The following is a 14,060-nucleotide window of genomic DNA, read 5'->3' as shown; positions in this document are numbered from 1 at the left end:
ATTATAGTCAATTCTAATCCTGCATGACCTCAACTGGGGTTTTTTTTGGCAAAGATACTGGAATGGTTTGCCATTTTCTTCTCTGGTTCATTTAACAGATGAGGAAACCAAGGCAAATAGGGTTAAGTGAATAACTCACAGTCACAAAGCTAGTTCAGTGTCTGATGCTACATTTGAGTTCTGGTCTTTGTGACTCCAGACATATCCAGCTGTCACCTAGCTGCTAAGGCAGATATACTGAACTCTTAAAACTACAAGCAGTATCTTGATGCTCTTTATATGATAAAATAGAAACTGTAGGTAGAGCTTTTTCCTTTCCCGTGGATTATTTCTTAGTATTCTAGGAAGTTAGGTAAACTTTTTTCCTCCTTCTCTCTCTCAGAAAATGCATTAAAAAATTGAGTTGTCATTTGCCTCTAGATGTCAAAAAATTGAGGGGGAAAGGAGAGAATTATAGTTGCATTAGATTTTGAGTATTGCTGCAACCATGGCTAAACCAACATAAGGACAAGAAAATTCCTAAAACAAAAATGTTTCTATGAATCAGTTTGTTTTTTTTAAACCCTGGGGCTTGGGTTTCCTAAAACATTCACCTTAATTGCTCTTTGGGGATTAGGTAGAAGAAACAGGCCTATAAATGCAAGAAACTGCATAAATACAACCAGAGCAAATTTCAGAAATGTTTAGAGTTTCTCAAATGACCCAAAGCTACTTAATAGTACAGATATGGTGAATTAAATTAAAATTAAAAGCAGAAACCAATCTGAGATGGATTAGTTAAAAGTAAACTGGTTTCACACAGAATCAAAACTTCCTAGAATACTAAGCAATACTGACTTTGGTTATATATTTTTAAAGCAACAACCTATTTTCAGCAATTTTCAAGTGAATAAGGAAGATGTCCATCTCATTAAATTAGATCTCCCTCCCTCCCTATCATTCTGAACACTTCTGCCCATGAAGCATCATTTCCTCATTGACTAGAGAACACATATTATTCATGTCTAATATAAAATTGTATCTAGGTGGCCTGTGCACACGTATGGATAGGAAATACCATTAGCAGCAAAACAGACTAAATTGTTCAAATGAGAGGATACTTCACTTTGCTGATGGGAAACTCTGGCCATTCTTCTCAGCATTATGATGCTCTTGTGTTTTTCATATGAATACAAAAAGACAATTTAAAAATGAGGCCAGATGTACCATGCATTCAAATATGATAACCAGCACTGAAAGGTGAAATTTATGCATTCATCTCCTGATATGTGTATGTATATAAATACGAATATGCATGCATCCATATGTATATGCAATATGTATATATTATGTGTATATGAAAATAAATATACATATATGCATATGTATAGGAAAATTATGTGTATGTATATGTGTATGAATATATATGTATGTGAAAAATGTTTTCCTTCTTTAAAAAAATTATTTAGAAAAAGTATGTACCCACATTAATCTTCTCTATCAAAACCTCTTTATAAAACCAGAGATTTAGGGAATATTTGGCTGTGGGAGAACGATAAGGATACAAAGTGATTAAAGTTGCAGAAATATAATTCTTGAGTAATTTTACATTTTTAAATTTTGCTCCAATTTTTCTAGAAACCTCGACAGCATTTCCTGAGCAAGCTTTCTCTCTGTTTTAAGAGGAGCTTCATTTGCAGATTGGGCGTGCGCAGATATAAAGAACTAGGAAGGCACGCTAAGGTGGAGAGAAGGACCAAGGAAAATAACCTGGAAAAGAAGAATACCTACCCTGATCATCATTTCTCTTTCGATAATGCTGTCCTCTAGAGAAAACATTTCAGAAACAGGCCTCTCCTTCACCGGTTCCTTCTTGACCCGTTCCTTCACACTTGTGAGGTCAGGTTCTGAGATCGAGGGGCCGAGAGAAGATCCATTGATGGTGAGCTGGTCTGGGCGAGACACGCTGATGGCTTTGGCGGGCCCCGGCCTCATGACCCTGCTTCTTGCCGTGGCTGCGGACATGCTCACTTGATCTTGCCTCAAGGCCCCGTTGCTGATACTCTTCCTCGGGCCTGGATATTCGGGAGGTGGCTTGTTGGGAATTCGGGCCAGCGCGGCCTGCAGCTGGGCGCTGTACCTCACGTTCTCTCGGAGGGCAGGGATCCGGGGAACTGTCTCGGGAGCCTCTTCTTCCTCTTCGCTCTCGCTACTGTGGATGAGCATCGTGGCGTCGGAGGAGGTCTTCTTGTGATGGTAGTGGGTGGGGGGCAGATGGTCGTGACTCATCGGCACTTCCTCCGGCGGCACCTGCTCACGAAGGGTGTTTCGGCGCGGTATCGGGGCGTTGAGCGTCTTGAGGGCCATGGCTTCGATCCCCCGCACCATGTTGCTGATGACTTCCAGGCTATGGCGCTTATTGACGGCGGAATGGCGCTTGTTGGCCGTCAGGGGCTCGCTGACCTCTTGGAGAGACTGGTGGACGACCGGTGAGCTGTCCTCCTGGAAAGTCTTCACGGACAGCTGGACCTTGCGGGTGACCAGGTCGGGGCTGCTCCCGCTGACGTACCTGTGGCGGTGGCTGGCAAGGTCGGGCGTGCTGGTGGCGGGGCGCGGGCGCGGGTAGGGGGGCGGAGGCCGGAAGAGGTAATTCTTGAGCATGTGAGCGGTGTTGTAACTGTGGCTGTTTTGCAGCTGCATGTTGGCCAGCTCCGGGGTGCTCACCGTGTGGGAGATGGCGCTGGGGACCTTCTTCCCGTGCACAGTCTTACCACCTGGCTTGATCTGGTCAGCTCGGCCCACGGGCTTGTTGTAGCCTCCGTGCGGCACGTAGGGAACGGTGTAAGGATGTCGCTCCCTTATCTCGGGCTGGCTGTAAACCAGGTCCTCCGGCTGGTTGTACGCGTGAGTGTTGCCGATGTTGAGATTCCTGAGAGACTGGCTCTGGCTGTCCACCGCCATCACGCCCCGCTTCATCTGGCGCATCACCGTTTCGTAGTCGGGGGTCGGCCGGTACGAGGGGACGATGATGGCACTGTGGCGGTGGCTCGGGATGTAGTCGGCCCGCATGATGTCGCTCCCTGGGATGCTGAGGTTGGAAGACACCGGAGAAGCCTGGATGAAGTTCTGGGAGCAATTGAGGGAGTTCCCACTGTGGGCACTGCAGACACTGCCGTTTGTAACAGTACCGTTTAAGTAACTTAAGTCCATTGCACACCGGTCCAGGCTGGTCTGGGATCTGCAGTAGAAGGCTTCTTCATTCCCGTGGAAAATGCTGTCTAGAGTAAAGATAAAGAAGACGTGTGAATTTTCTAGAATAACACCCATCTCACCATGCATGTTTTTTCATTCACGTGGACATGCTCTGGTGGAGGGAAACAAGTAAATAAAGACATAAAACTCCAAATCCCAACTTATGACAAATATTTTTTTAAAACTTGCTGTTATCCCAATAAAGATAATCAGTACTAAAAAGTAGAGGGAAATAAAGAAATAAATAAATACATAAAACTCCAAATCCCAACCTATATGTCAAATATAAAAAAAAAAAAAAGAAAAACCTGCTGTTATCCCAATAAAGATAATCAGTACTAAAAAGGAAAATTATAAAACATTCTAAATGAAAATCAAAGAATCAAGGAAATCAAGAAAAAATACTGAAAATGAGACTGAGGATCCATTGGCTAACTTCCAGATTGCAACCAGCTTAAAAAGTTTACCACTGAAGTAAGATCTTAGCTCCATGTACAGCTTTGGTAATTACAGGACTTGTTTTTTTGTGCAGGGCTGGTCAATGGGCTACTGAGATTTCTATGCTGGGAAAACCTTAAGTACATTAATGAAACTCAAACTTTAGTATAACCTTCATGTTGGAGTTCTCTGAGATTTCTATCTTTTTTGCTACAAGGGCAGTGTTCCTGACGTGTGAGGAAATAAAGAATGGGGATCAAAATATTAGGAAATAATGAAGCAGTTTAGATAATAGATATAATTATCTAATTTTAATGGTCTATAATGATGAATAAGAATTAAAATTTTTTCTTACCCCCTACTCTTTAGGATAGAAACAACACTATAGAATGATCCAAACTAAGATACAAACTTAAAAGCAAACTCAAATCTTGGGGGGGGAGGGGAGAGGAGAGAATCAGTTTTTTAAATTATAGATACCTTGACAGAAGCCACAGATAAGTGACATGAAGGAACAGAAGAAAATTATGACCAAATCACTGGGCATGTTATCTATGAAAACAGTGGGTTCAACAGAGCCCACTTATGTAGGATAAACTTGGAGATCAGAGAATCACAGAAAACTTGAATGAAGGATCCACCCAAATGAAATATCTTAAGTAGCTTTTGGAATTCCATTACAAATATATCAACTCTTGCAAGTCTCTTTTTAAAAGTATGAAATGTTATTAGCTTTCAGAGTTCTGAGGATCTGACTTATACAGGTATTTTAATTTAGTCAGTTATTAATAATTCAGAAACTCACTGTCTAATAAATCTATAATATAAATCTCTCTTTTTCCTTCTTCCTTTTTGGTTATTTCACAGCTTATTAATATCTTTACCATGTGAATGGTTTTCCCCAGATGAACTGGAATCACAACAAATTAACTTATCTCTGGGAAAAGTGATTGGTGCTAGGAAAGACAGAAAGCCAAAGCTAAAAATTAGGCTTTGAGAGATCTATATATTCCCATGGTAACAGCATATAAGGTTATACAAGGCAATTGAAATAAAAATCATGATTTTTTTTAAAAGTAGCTCTCTGATAATGTTCTACCCCAGCTTGTATTTTGTTCACTTCTTAAATAACCGTCAACAACAAATGCAAGGCAATATTTCTTCTCGTGTGTGTGTGTATATTTTTAATTAACTACTAGTACAATTTTAATTTCTCTTCTTCGATATAGACCTTCAAAGTTTGACAGCTATATCTATTATCTAAATTTCTTCTTTTTGGGATATTGCACACATACAGCGAGAGAGACAGAGAGAGAGAGACAGAGGGAAAGGGGGAAGAGAGAAAAACATTGCTTTGAGTTAGCTGTTAAACAGCCTTTAAGAGGGACACAAAATGTTATCACTTTCATAAATCAAAAACTCTGTTATTTACTATCTCTGTAATCTTAGGAAAACTCTCTCTGCCTTAGGTGACTTCCATATCTATTTAAAAAAAATCAGGTTGGATTAGTTGACCTATTCAAATATAACTTTATGAACCTATGAATGCTTACAATCCTGAATTATAAAGACCAAGCATTTATAATATAGGCAATATGTCTTGCAAGTTAGAATGTGGCCCTTAACATCAGGAAGACCTAAGTTAAGACCTAAGACAAATTCCACCTCTGAAAATGACAAATCCTAGAAAACTCAGTTATCACTTTAGTGATTCAGACAACTCCCTAGGACTTACCTAATAATTCACAAAGGGTTCATAATCTGTACAGATAGAAGGAGTTCTTTTAGTAGAAGTTTCCACATGTTAATGAAATCACAGGTCATATGAATATCGATTTCAAGGTAGAAGAAAATTCAGAAATCCTTTCATTTTATAGATGAGGAAACAAAGAGTTATATACCTTTTTTCAAGAATTAAAGTTAAGTTCAAAAGCCAATGTTTGAATCTAAGACTCCATACTACAAATCCAGCATTCTTTCCAATATAACACAATTTCTCCTGAATCTCCCACTTAATAAGACAAAGTTCAAACAAATATATTAATACCTTTTCTCTAATATATTCTATGATTTCTTGCATTTTTTTCCCCTTTTAAGCTATGAAATCATAAGCCAAAAATACCTTGGGAAGTGTGAGTTTCAGTGTAGTGTTCTCCACATTGGACATGCATAGGAGGCAAAATATATGGCTGTTGTCTTGGCTGAAACAAAAAACATATAAAACATAGGCAAAATCTCAGCAAAGGAAAAATATCTAGTTTAGAAGAGAGAGTTAAGATACATGACTTTCTCCATCATCCAAGGTTCATAAATGAACCCTACCTTTGGTTACTCCTATTTGCTCTTTTTTTTCCTTTTTTTTTTTTTTTTTGCCCTTGCCCTCCCTTTAACTCTACTCTGCTTATCAGTGCTTCCATTTCTCTCCAATTCTGTGGACTGAGATTAAAGATTAAATAGTGATTAAAAAGTGAGTGGGTATTACTAACTTGGTCAAGAGTAGATGGTAAGAACTTTACACACAGATATCCATAATGAATTGTATACGTGTGTGTGTCTGTATCTGTGCAGTTTAGTACATGGCCAATCCAGAAATTTATTTTGCTTTCCAACTGTTGGGCACCTAGATTTTTTATCTATAAAGTTAAAGTGTTAGGTTAAGTGATGGCCAAGCCCTTTCTACTTCTAAAAAAACCTTTAACTCTCCATATAATTATTTTCAACAGGAATTTGGCTGGCATTATTAAAATGGTTATTGTCTTTAAAAAGTAGCAGGAATTAGGAAACTGAAAAAAATTAAAATCAGGAGAAATCACATTGTGCTGGCATTTCTGATAGCATATATGTCTGACATTGGAGCGACCTACCATTTCCTTGTTTCTTTTGTTTTTAAAAAAGCAAAAGAACTGAGATGGTAAACATTAAATGAAGAAACAAACAAGAAAGTAAAAGCAAAAAAAAAAAAAAATAGAAAAGATAAGAAAGTAAAGTCACTAAAGAATTTAAGTTGATAAAACCTTTTGGGAAAGGAAATAGGTGAGAGCAGCAAAGAAAATTCATTGTTAGCAGTGGTACTTATTCATAAATATCATTGGCTGTTTTGGGAACTGAAATTTCCAAAAGCTTTTTTCTGAATCTTCAGAAAGAGTGATTCAATGTTTAACCTGTTTCTATGACAGTGGAGCATCTGATTTTCAAATAGTGAGGAGGAAGTCTGTACTGGGCTAGAATGAGTATAAGATATAAGTACAAAGAAGAGAACTCAGAATCATAAGTCATCAGTTTGAATCTCAAGTCAGCTCCTTGCTATATGTGTGTCTTTGGGCAAATTATTTAAGATGGGTCTTGCCTTCATCTTACATAGTCTCTGTTTCAGAGATATTGAAGGAATATAGCTTCTAGGAGAGATAGCAATAATTTTAAGGTCCCTGACCTTAGGGTGCTGCTGTTCTAACAATCTAGTCAGTGATTCTAAAGTCTTCTGGCTTTGGAATCTGTGATCTCGAGGTCTCCCATCTTACCTCCCCAAACTTTCTGGCAACCTGTCTGTCAGTGATTGTAAAAGTCTTCTGGCCTAGGAATATAATATTTCCTCTCTTAGATTTAGGGAAAATATATTAGTGATGCTGAGACTCTTACTATTGTTCTGACAATTTTGTCTTTATCTTCTGGCTTTAGGATAGTCCTAGGTTTGCTGGTCAGTGATAACCAAATTCCTGAGACCACTTCTCATTTCTACCTTTAGGTCATAAAATTAGCATATCAATGACATAAAGAACAGGATCAAGGTACCTCCTTTCTCTAGGTTCCTGGCTAAATTCATTTGGAATTTTGCCAGCTTCAACTGACATTACAATTACAATAAACCGGGGCAGTTAGGTTGTGCAGTAAATATAGCACTAGCCCTGAAGTCAGGAGGACCTGAGCTCAAAAAAAAAATTACAATAAACTTTGCCCCTTAATTTAGATATGGGTTCAAGCCTGCAAATTCTTTTAAGACTCCTCACGACACCGATCTGTGACCCCCAAACCTTTAGGATCCCTTCCCAACCTCAACAATATTATGGTCTAGTGGAAAAATTGTAGTTTAAGAATTTAGAGCTAGATAATCTCTTCAGACTCTTTCAGCTCTAAAGCCAATGATTGCGTAACCTAAAGCGAGAAATCAGCAGCCCAACAAGAGAATGAACTTGGTCCTGCTTTCGTTCATATTAGTGAAAAATTTCAAGTCAGCTGATGTGAGAAAGGAGAAGCTGTGAATCATGTTTCCTATAGGCTTATGTTATCAGGATCAAGTAGGAAGGCCTTTAACTTTTATTTAATAAATCTAAAAATAAGATCAGATCAAAGGACAGAATAATACTTGGCCTCCTAGCAATACTTATAAATCTTTTTTAGGAAATGATCTCACTGATTCAAAAGCTGAAATTTAAATGAAAGGGAAAAAAAAAGTAATAGCAAAGAAGAGTTTTGGTTTTTTTTTTTTTTTGGAAACAGTGAAACATTATTTTTCTAATGACAGTTCAGATAATGAGTTTAAAGTGATACTTCAGACTTTTAAGTTGCTAAAGGATAGGGCAACTAAGCGATATAACATTAAATACTGAGCCTAGTTACGAAAACTAATCTTCATGTGTTCAAATCTGACCTCAGTTTTGTGGGCAAGTCAATTAACTCTCTTTGCCTCAGTTTCCTCATCTGTAAAATAAGCTGGAGCAGGAAATAGCAAACCACTGCAGTATGCATGACAAGAAACCTCAAATCAGGTCATTAAAAGTGGAATATGAGTAAGCAACCGCAAAGGGTGGAGAAAATGTCTGCAGTATTTAAAACAATACCCATTACAGCACTTTGCTCATCTAGATACTTATCAATACTAAAACAAGAAATGTCTTTTGCAATATTTATTTCTAACAATGTATTTCCCTTAAGGAAACTATTTTGCTAATGATGTATTGATGAATATGCATGTCTCCTGAAGAAAAATCAAATTTATCTACAATAGATTATATAAGGGAAGGAAGCCAATGAAAATTTATAAAAATACAACATTGATTTAAATAAACAAGGCTATAAACTCCAAAAAAATGAAATGGCAGATCTAAAACAAACTCTACTACTCTTTTCTAATATTTTCTATCTAGAAAACACTGATGTGGCTAGATCTAATGTTGTAATAGGTGTTTTGGTTTTCATAAGAATTTTGTAGTTTCATAAAATACAACACAGAGCAGAATGTATCTGCTGCAATCAGAATGGTATTCCCTTATTATAGTGTCAAGAGGAACAAGTTTTTAAAAAACGTTAAGTGTAGATAAGGAGCATAAAGTAGTTTGGGGTTAAGGGAAAAGTCAATTAAAATTTTCATTTGCAAACAGTCTTCTATTATTTCAGCTAGCTATTTAACAACTTTTAGTTAATTTATTCATTCAAAAAAACTTTTTTTTTTCAATTGTAGACTGTGCCTTACAGTGGGAAGAAGGGAGATTAAAAAAAAAAAAAAAAACCATCATCCCCAGTTTTTAAAGAACCTAGTGAGGGGACGTAGTCCATGATTCGTAAAACAACTAAAGAATGTCAAAGCAATTTAAATTAAGAGAATGAAAATGTAGTATAAACTCTATATGAATGTGTATGCTAAAGAAACATAAGATATTCATGTTAGAATGAGATTAGTCAAATGTCTTGAAGAAAGAGAATCTTAATCTGTATTTAATAGGAAATGATAGACATGAATCTCCAGCACACTGTGACAAAGTGGACAACTGTCTTCTTTTTAAAAAAATTAAAGAAAGTGTAGACCCTGCCATACCATATACTGAGCATCTGCTGGATGTGATAGAAAATTGTAAATAGTTGCTAATTTGAACTGACAGACTTTCCTCATGGGAGCTCCTCATACTAATGAGACTATCACTAATGAAGTCCAGACCAAATTCAATTTCTAACTCCATCAGTGAGATGACTTGATAATGACAATGTTCCACATACCAGTGATGACCGACTCCAAGTAGGTTGTCGTCTGATGGGAGGAGGAGAACTTGACTGTCTGCATGAAAGACAGAAAGATGAATGCAATTTACTTTAGATACCAGGTTTGAAGAGCAAGTCCCATTTGTGAAAAATATTTAGAGGGAAATAAGAAATTCTGAAATAAATAATTACTCCCTTGTCAAATAAAAGTTCAAAGAGAGGAAAATAATTTAGAATTTTTATTATTATATAAAAACATAATTTAATGCTGAAATAATTTGTCTTTTTGGCACTGCTACACTTAGAGTCCTTTCCACAAGAAGCCCAACATAGTAGAGGAAAACACAATAATCTTGCATTTATAAATAAAAAGGTAGGAGGAAGAGAAGAAGTTCTTGAGAAACAAAAGCAAGATACCTTAGAACAAACCTTCATGAAGAAGTTTCAAACAATGATGGAGTTTCATACAGATCAGCCCTAAGTCTTCAATTAAGCTCAGAAAGTATGCAAGACCTCAGCTTTGAGTCTTAATAGCTTAATAGCTGGAGGAATTGTCCTGCAGAGCCGGACAATGGATTGATGGCTAAAGAATGACCTAGGAGTCTTAAACAGAAAACCTTAAAGGCATTAAAGAGGGGGAAGCTAGGTGGCACAGTGGATAGAGCACCAGCCCTGAAATCAAGAAGACCCTAGTTCAAATCTGACCTCAGACACTTCATACTTCCTAACTGCGTGACCCTGGGCAAGTCACTTAACCCCAATTGCCTTTGCAAAAAACAAACAACTCCCTCCCCAAAAAAACAAAACAAGCATTAAAGAGCTAAAACCAATAAGGCACACATGTGGCAAGACTTATGGGTCAAGAGAAATACTGGTTACAAAACACAAACCAAAAAAGAGGCTGGAATAACCAAACACAGATGGAAATGTTGCACTAAATAACGGGGTGGAGAAGAAAAGTTATTAAGGAAACAAGTTCTACAACCATGAGGCTGAATGTTGCAACAGAAAAATAACAATAATAATAATTATAGCTAGTATTTATATAGCACTTTAAGGATTGTATAGCTCTTTACAAATACATAATTTGTATGTTTAAAAATAATAACAAATTTATCATAATACTTCATTTTATCCTTACAATAACCCCAAGTGCTATCTCTAGCCTTCCTTTTCTTTATCTTAATGGGAGAACTGGTCTAAATGACCCCTAAGATCCCTTTCACCTCTAAATGTATGATCTTAAGTTTTAAAATTAGTAATGAAGGTGTTTATGTGTAGATAAGAAAATCAGAACTTTTTTCATGTTTTAAAAATTATTTTAAATTAATTTTTAAATCAATTTTAATTAATTTTTAATTGATCCTAAATTACGCTGTACTCTTCATTTGAGGAAAAAGCCATTGAAAAAGACAAATGGTGACACTATTATTTTAAAGCAGAATTTGAGAAAATGGTTGAGTTCACATGACAGGAGAAGCAGCATTTGAAAGGTGTTCTTCCCATGGTTCGTATCAGCTCAATATAGTTCAGTGGCAGAGATTTTATTAACTTCAAGGAGTAATTTAATGAATTAAAACAGGAATTTAGGTTCAGATACACATTTAAATGGAAGCTGTTTCAGAGAGAAACCACAATATTGCGAGATGAGGGAGTGGGCAAAGGGTGTTTTCTAGGTTCCATGTTTTGTTTCAAATGGTAGCTATAAAATTTTCTTTTTTTCTTAATTTGCTCCTCTTTGATCTGCCCTTCCTCCATTTTCATTGCTATGTTTCATTATATTACACTGAACCCTAGAACAAGTATACACACCAGGGTGTATGTATGTATGCACAGATGCATGAATGCACCTTTGTCCCTACAAATATATTTGTGTGTGTGAGTCTATGTGTGTACATATATGCATGTGAATATGCATGATACACAACTCTATATATCTGCAATAGCTGTACATGTGATATATAAGCAAACATGTATGTGCATATGGATTTTATGTGCATATCTATTATCCCTGGTTAGCTAGCACCCGAAGGTGACCAGATTTCACAAAGGAGTGACTTGTGATAGCTGGAATGAAACGAATGAATGGCCTTTAATGTGAGGAGGGAAAAAAAAAAACTTTGCCCTGACCTAAAGATACAGTTAGAAAAGCAACAGAGATTCCTCAGCAGGGATTGCTCGGGGCCAACATTTTCCATACTCTTGATTGTGTCCACTGGGGGAGTGAGAAGGCAATTGCTCATTCTGCATTTACTTTCCTGAAGCTCCTGGATACAAAATTAGACGCCCCATATTTCTAGGCTCCCAAATTGCTGCCTGCTCCCTGCTGACAAACTTCTTTTCAAGACAACCATAGTCAGGGTAATGACAGTATGAGTCCCCAGCATGCTGTTCCCGGGGTCAGGTCATCCTGAAGTTCCCTCATCAGACTCTCCATTATCATCCTTATTTCCAAAAAGGAAAAAAAAATTAAAAAATATGGATTTGTGCCACCTATTAGAGTCTTGCAAGCTTTCCTCTAATTACCCAAGCCTCTCATTTTCAGTCAGATGACATGACCCAGAGGCACACGCAGGGGCTAGCCAACTGTGTAAGTGAGACTGTGATGAAGATGACAGGGGCTTCTTTTCTTTCAAGTTGGCTCCTCACTTCACAACACACTTCTGAATATACTCCACGCTTGACAGTGTGTGGCACCCTAGGAAATTCTGAACAACTAAGCCATTCCAAAACCAGGAAGTTTATCAGTGGGGGTATAGTGGGGTGAGCATGGGGGAGACTGGAGAATGAAGTTACAGGATGCACACGCAAAGGAACTCTAACACACACACACACACACACACACACACACACACACACACACACACACATGCAACAGGGTGAGCAGTTAAGCTCATATAATGAATTTTTTCCACACATATAATCTCACATAGATTAGACAAGATTTGACCCTGAAAGTTCTTGACTTCCTACTGTGGCCTGCTCTTTTGACTTCAGAGTATCATGAGATGATAGGAGGGAATGGTGTAAAGAGGGATGTGAAACAGACAGAGATCACTAAAAAATAAAACTAAAAGAAAACAAAACAAAACCACTAAGCCCAATTAAACTAAATCCTCAAGGGAGACAAAGACATATGTTTACTTACTCAGTACAAATTTTGTTCTGCTTGTAAAACTTGTGTCTTGTAGCAAACAACCGAGAAATATATTTAGCATTTTCAATATCATCCTTTAAAAAAAAAAGAAAGAAAACAGAAGGGAAAAAATAAACATTTATTTGATTATACACAGATTTCCCCATGGCTACTTTCTAAACTATGTATGACACACACATCCCCTCTCCCTTAACCAAAAAGTCCTATCATGGGGCGTCTAGTGGTTGCTGAAGGAACTGTTAAGTAGAAAGAACTAGACTTACATGCTTGCATCAGATTGCTTCAAAAAGGAAGTAAACACATGGTACAAACACTAAGCACCATGAAATTTAAGGCAGAAAAGTGAGGCAGCTAAAGTCTAAGACTTTAGGGCAGGAACTCCATGGAAGATGAGTTAATTTGCTTGTTTCAGATTATCCTCTGGGGCACAATGAAAAAAAAAAAAATCATCATACTTCAGGTCAGCTAAGGAAAGCAAATATGTGTAACCCAACCAGTGGCTGACCTGATGGAACCTGTAACTGGAGAAGGATGGGTACAAGTGAATATGGCACATCAGAGAACATGATCCATCATAAAGAAGGAGCATTCAGGAATCCTAACCAGGAGTTTACAAGTCAGCTATAGGGAATGGTATGGGGAGTGTTTTTGTGGCTGCTGAATTTAAGCTTCAGGAACAATACACTTAGATAGCAAAGTCTAAAAAGAAGACGAGCACATCCCACCCTTTCTATTCTGTTTTGGTGAATTCTGGCTTCTTGGCTCAAGATTTTTACAGGAATCTTTTAATTCCAGTGCCTTCTTTCTGTTGATGATTTCCAATTTATCCAATTTATATATTCTTGTTCTTCCTTCATTTTCTTAGAAGACCAATTACATCTTGGGGTGATGTATTGACTAACAATAAGTGAGGAAAAGTTGTGCAAAGTCATCAGCCTCGTTCTTTCTTCCAGAATCACTGGAACCCAATGAGTTTATGGAATTTAAATGACAATTGAATTCAATAAACTTTTATTACCTACCTACCATCGGGATGCTAGGCAGCAACTGTGCTAGACATAGATACAAACCAGAACACATCCTTCTATTCTACTAGAAGCAAGAGTTTTAGTCTACTATATTTGTCTTTATGGAACAGCACTAGGGGAGTTGCTTACTGTGTGAAAGAGAGCAGTCTCTTCTTTATTGATTAGTTCCAATAGAATGGTAGACTTGTTATGCGTGATATTGCCAATATCATTCCACCTAAACAAAAAAGACATCA

At 37.4% G+C, this 14,060-nt stretch overlaps 1 protein-coding gene across 1 annotated transcript in view; it reads right to left on the bottom strand.

Annotated features, from left to right (window-relative positions):
- PTPN14 (protein tyrosine phosphatase non-receptor type 14) overlaps nt 1-14,060 on the bottom strand; it is a 131,296-nt gene that overhangs the window by 43,650 nt on the left and 73,586 nt on the right. The window contains exons 8-12 of the mRNA XM_051998379.1: nt 13,954-14,041; nt 12,788-12,870; nt 9,658-9,715; nt 5,792-5,870; nt 1,771-3,257 (exon numbers count right to left, since the gene is read on the bottom strand). Coding sequence (XP_051854339.1) covers nt 1,771-3,257; nt 5,792-5,870; nt 9,658-9,715; nt 12,788-12,870; nt 13,954-14,041 — 1,795 coding nt within the window. The remainder of the gene's footprint in view (nt 1-1,770; nt 3,258-5,791; nt 5,871-9,657; nt 9,716-12,787; nt 12,871-13,953; nt 14,042-14,060) is intronic.

This window comes from Antechinus flavipes, chromosome 4, assembly GCF_016432865.1.
Source record: "Antechinus flavipes isolate AdamAnt ecotype Samford, QLD, Australia chromosome 4, AdamAnt_v2, whole genome shotgun sequence".
Taxonomy (NCBI): Eukaryota; Metazoa; Chordata; class Mammalia; order Dasyuromorphia; family Dasyuridae; genus Antechinus; species Antechinus flavipes.
This window is presented reverse-complemented; position numbering and strand designations above follow the sequence as displayed.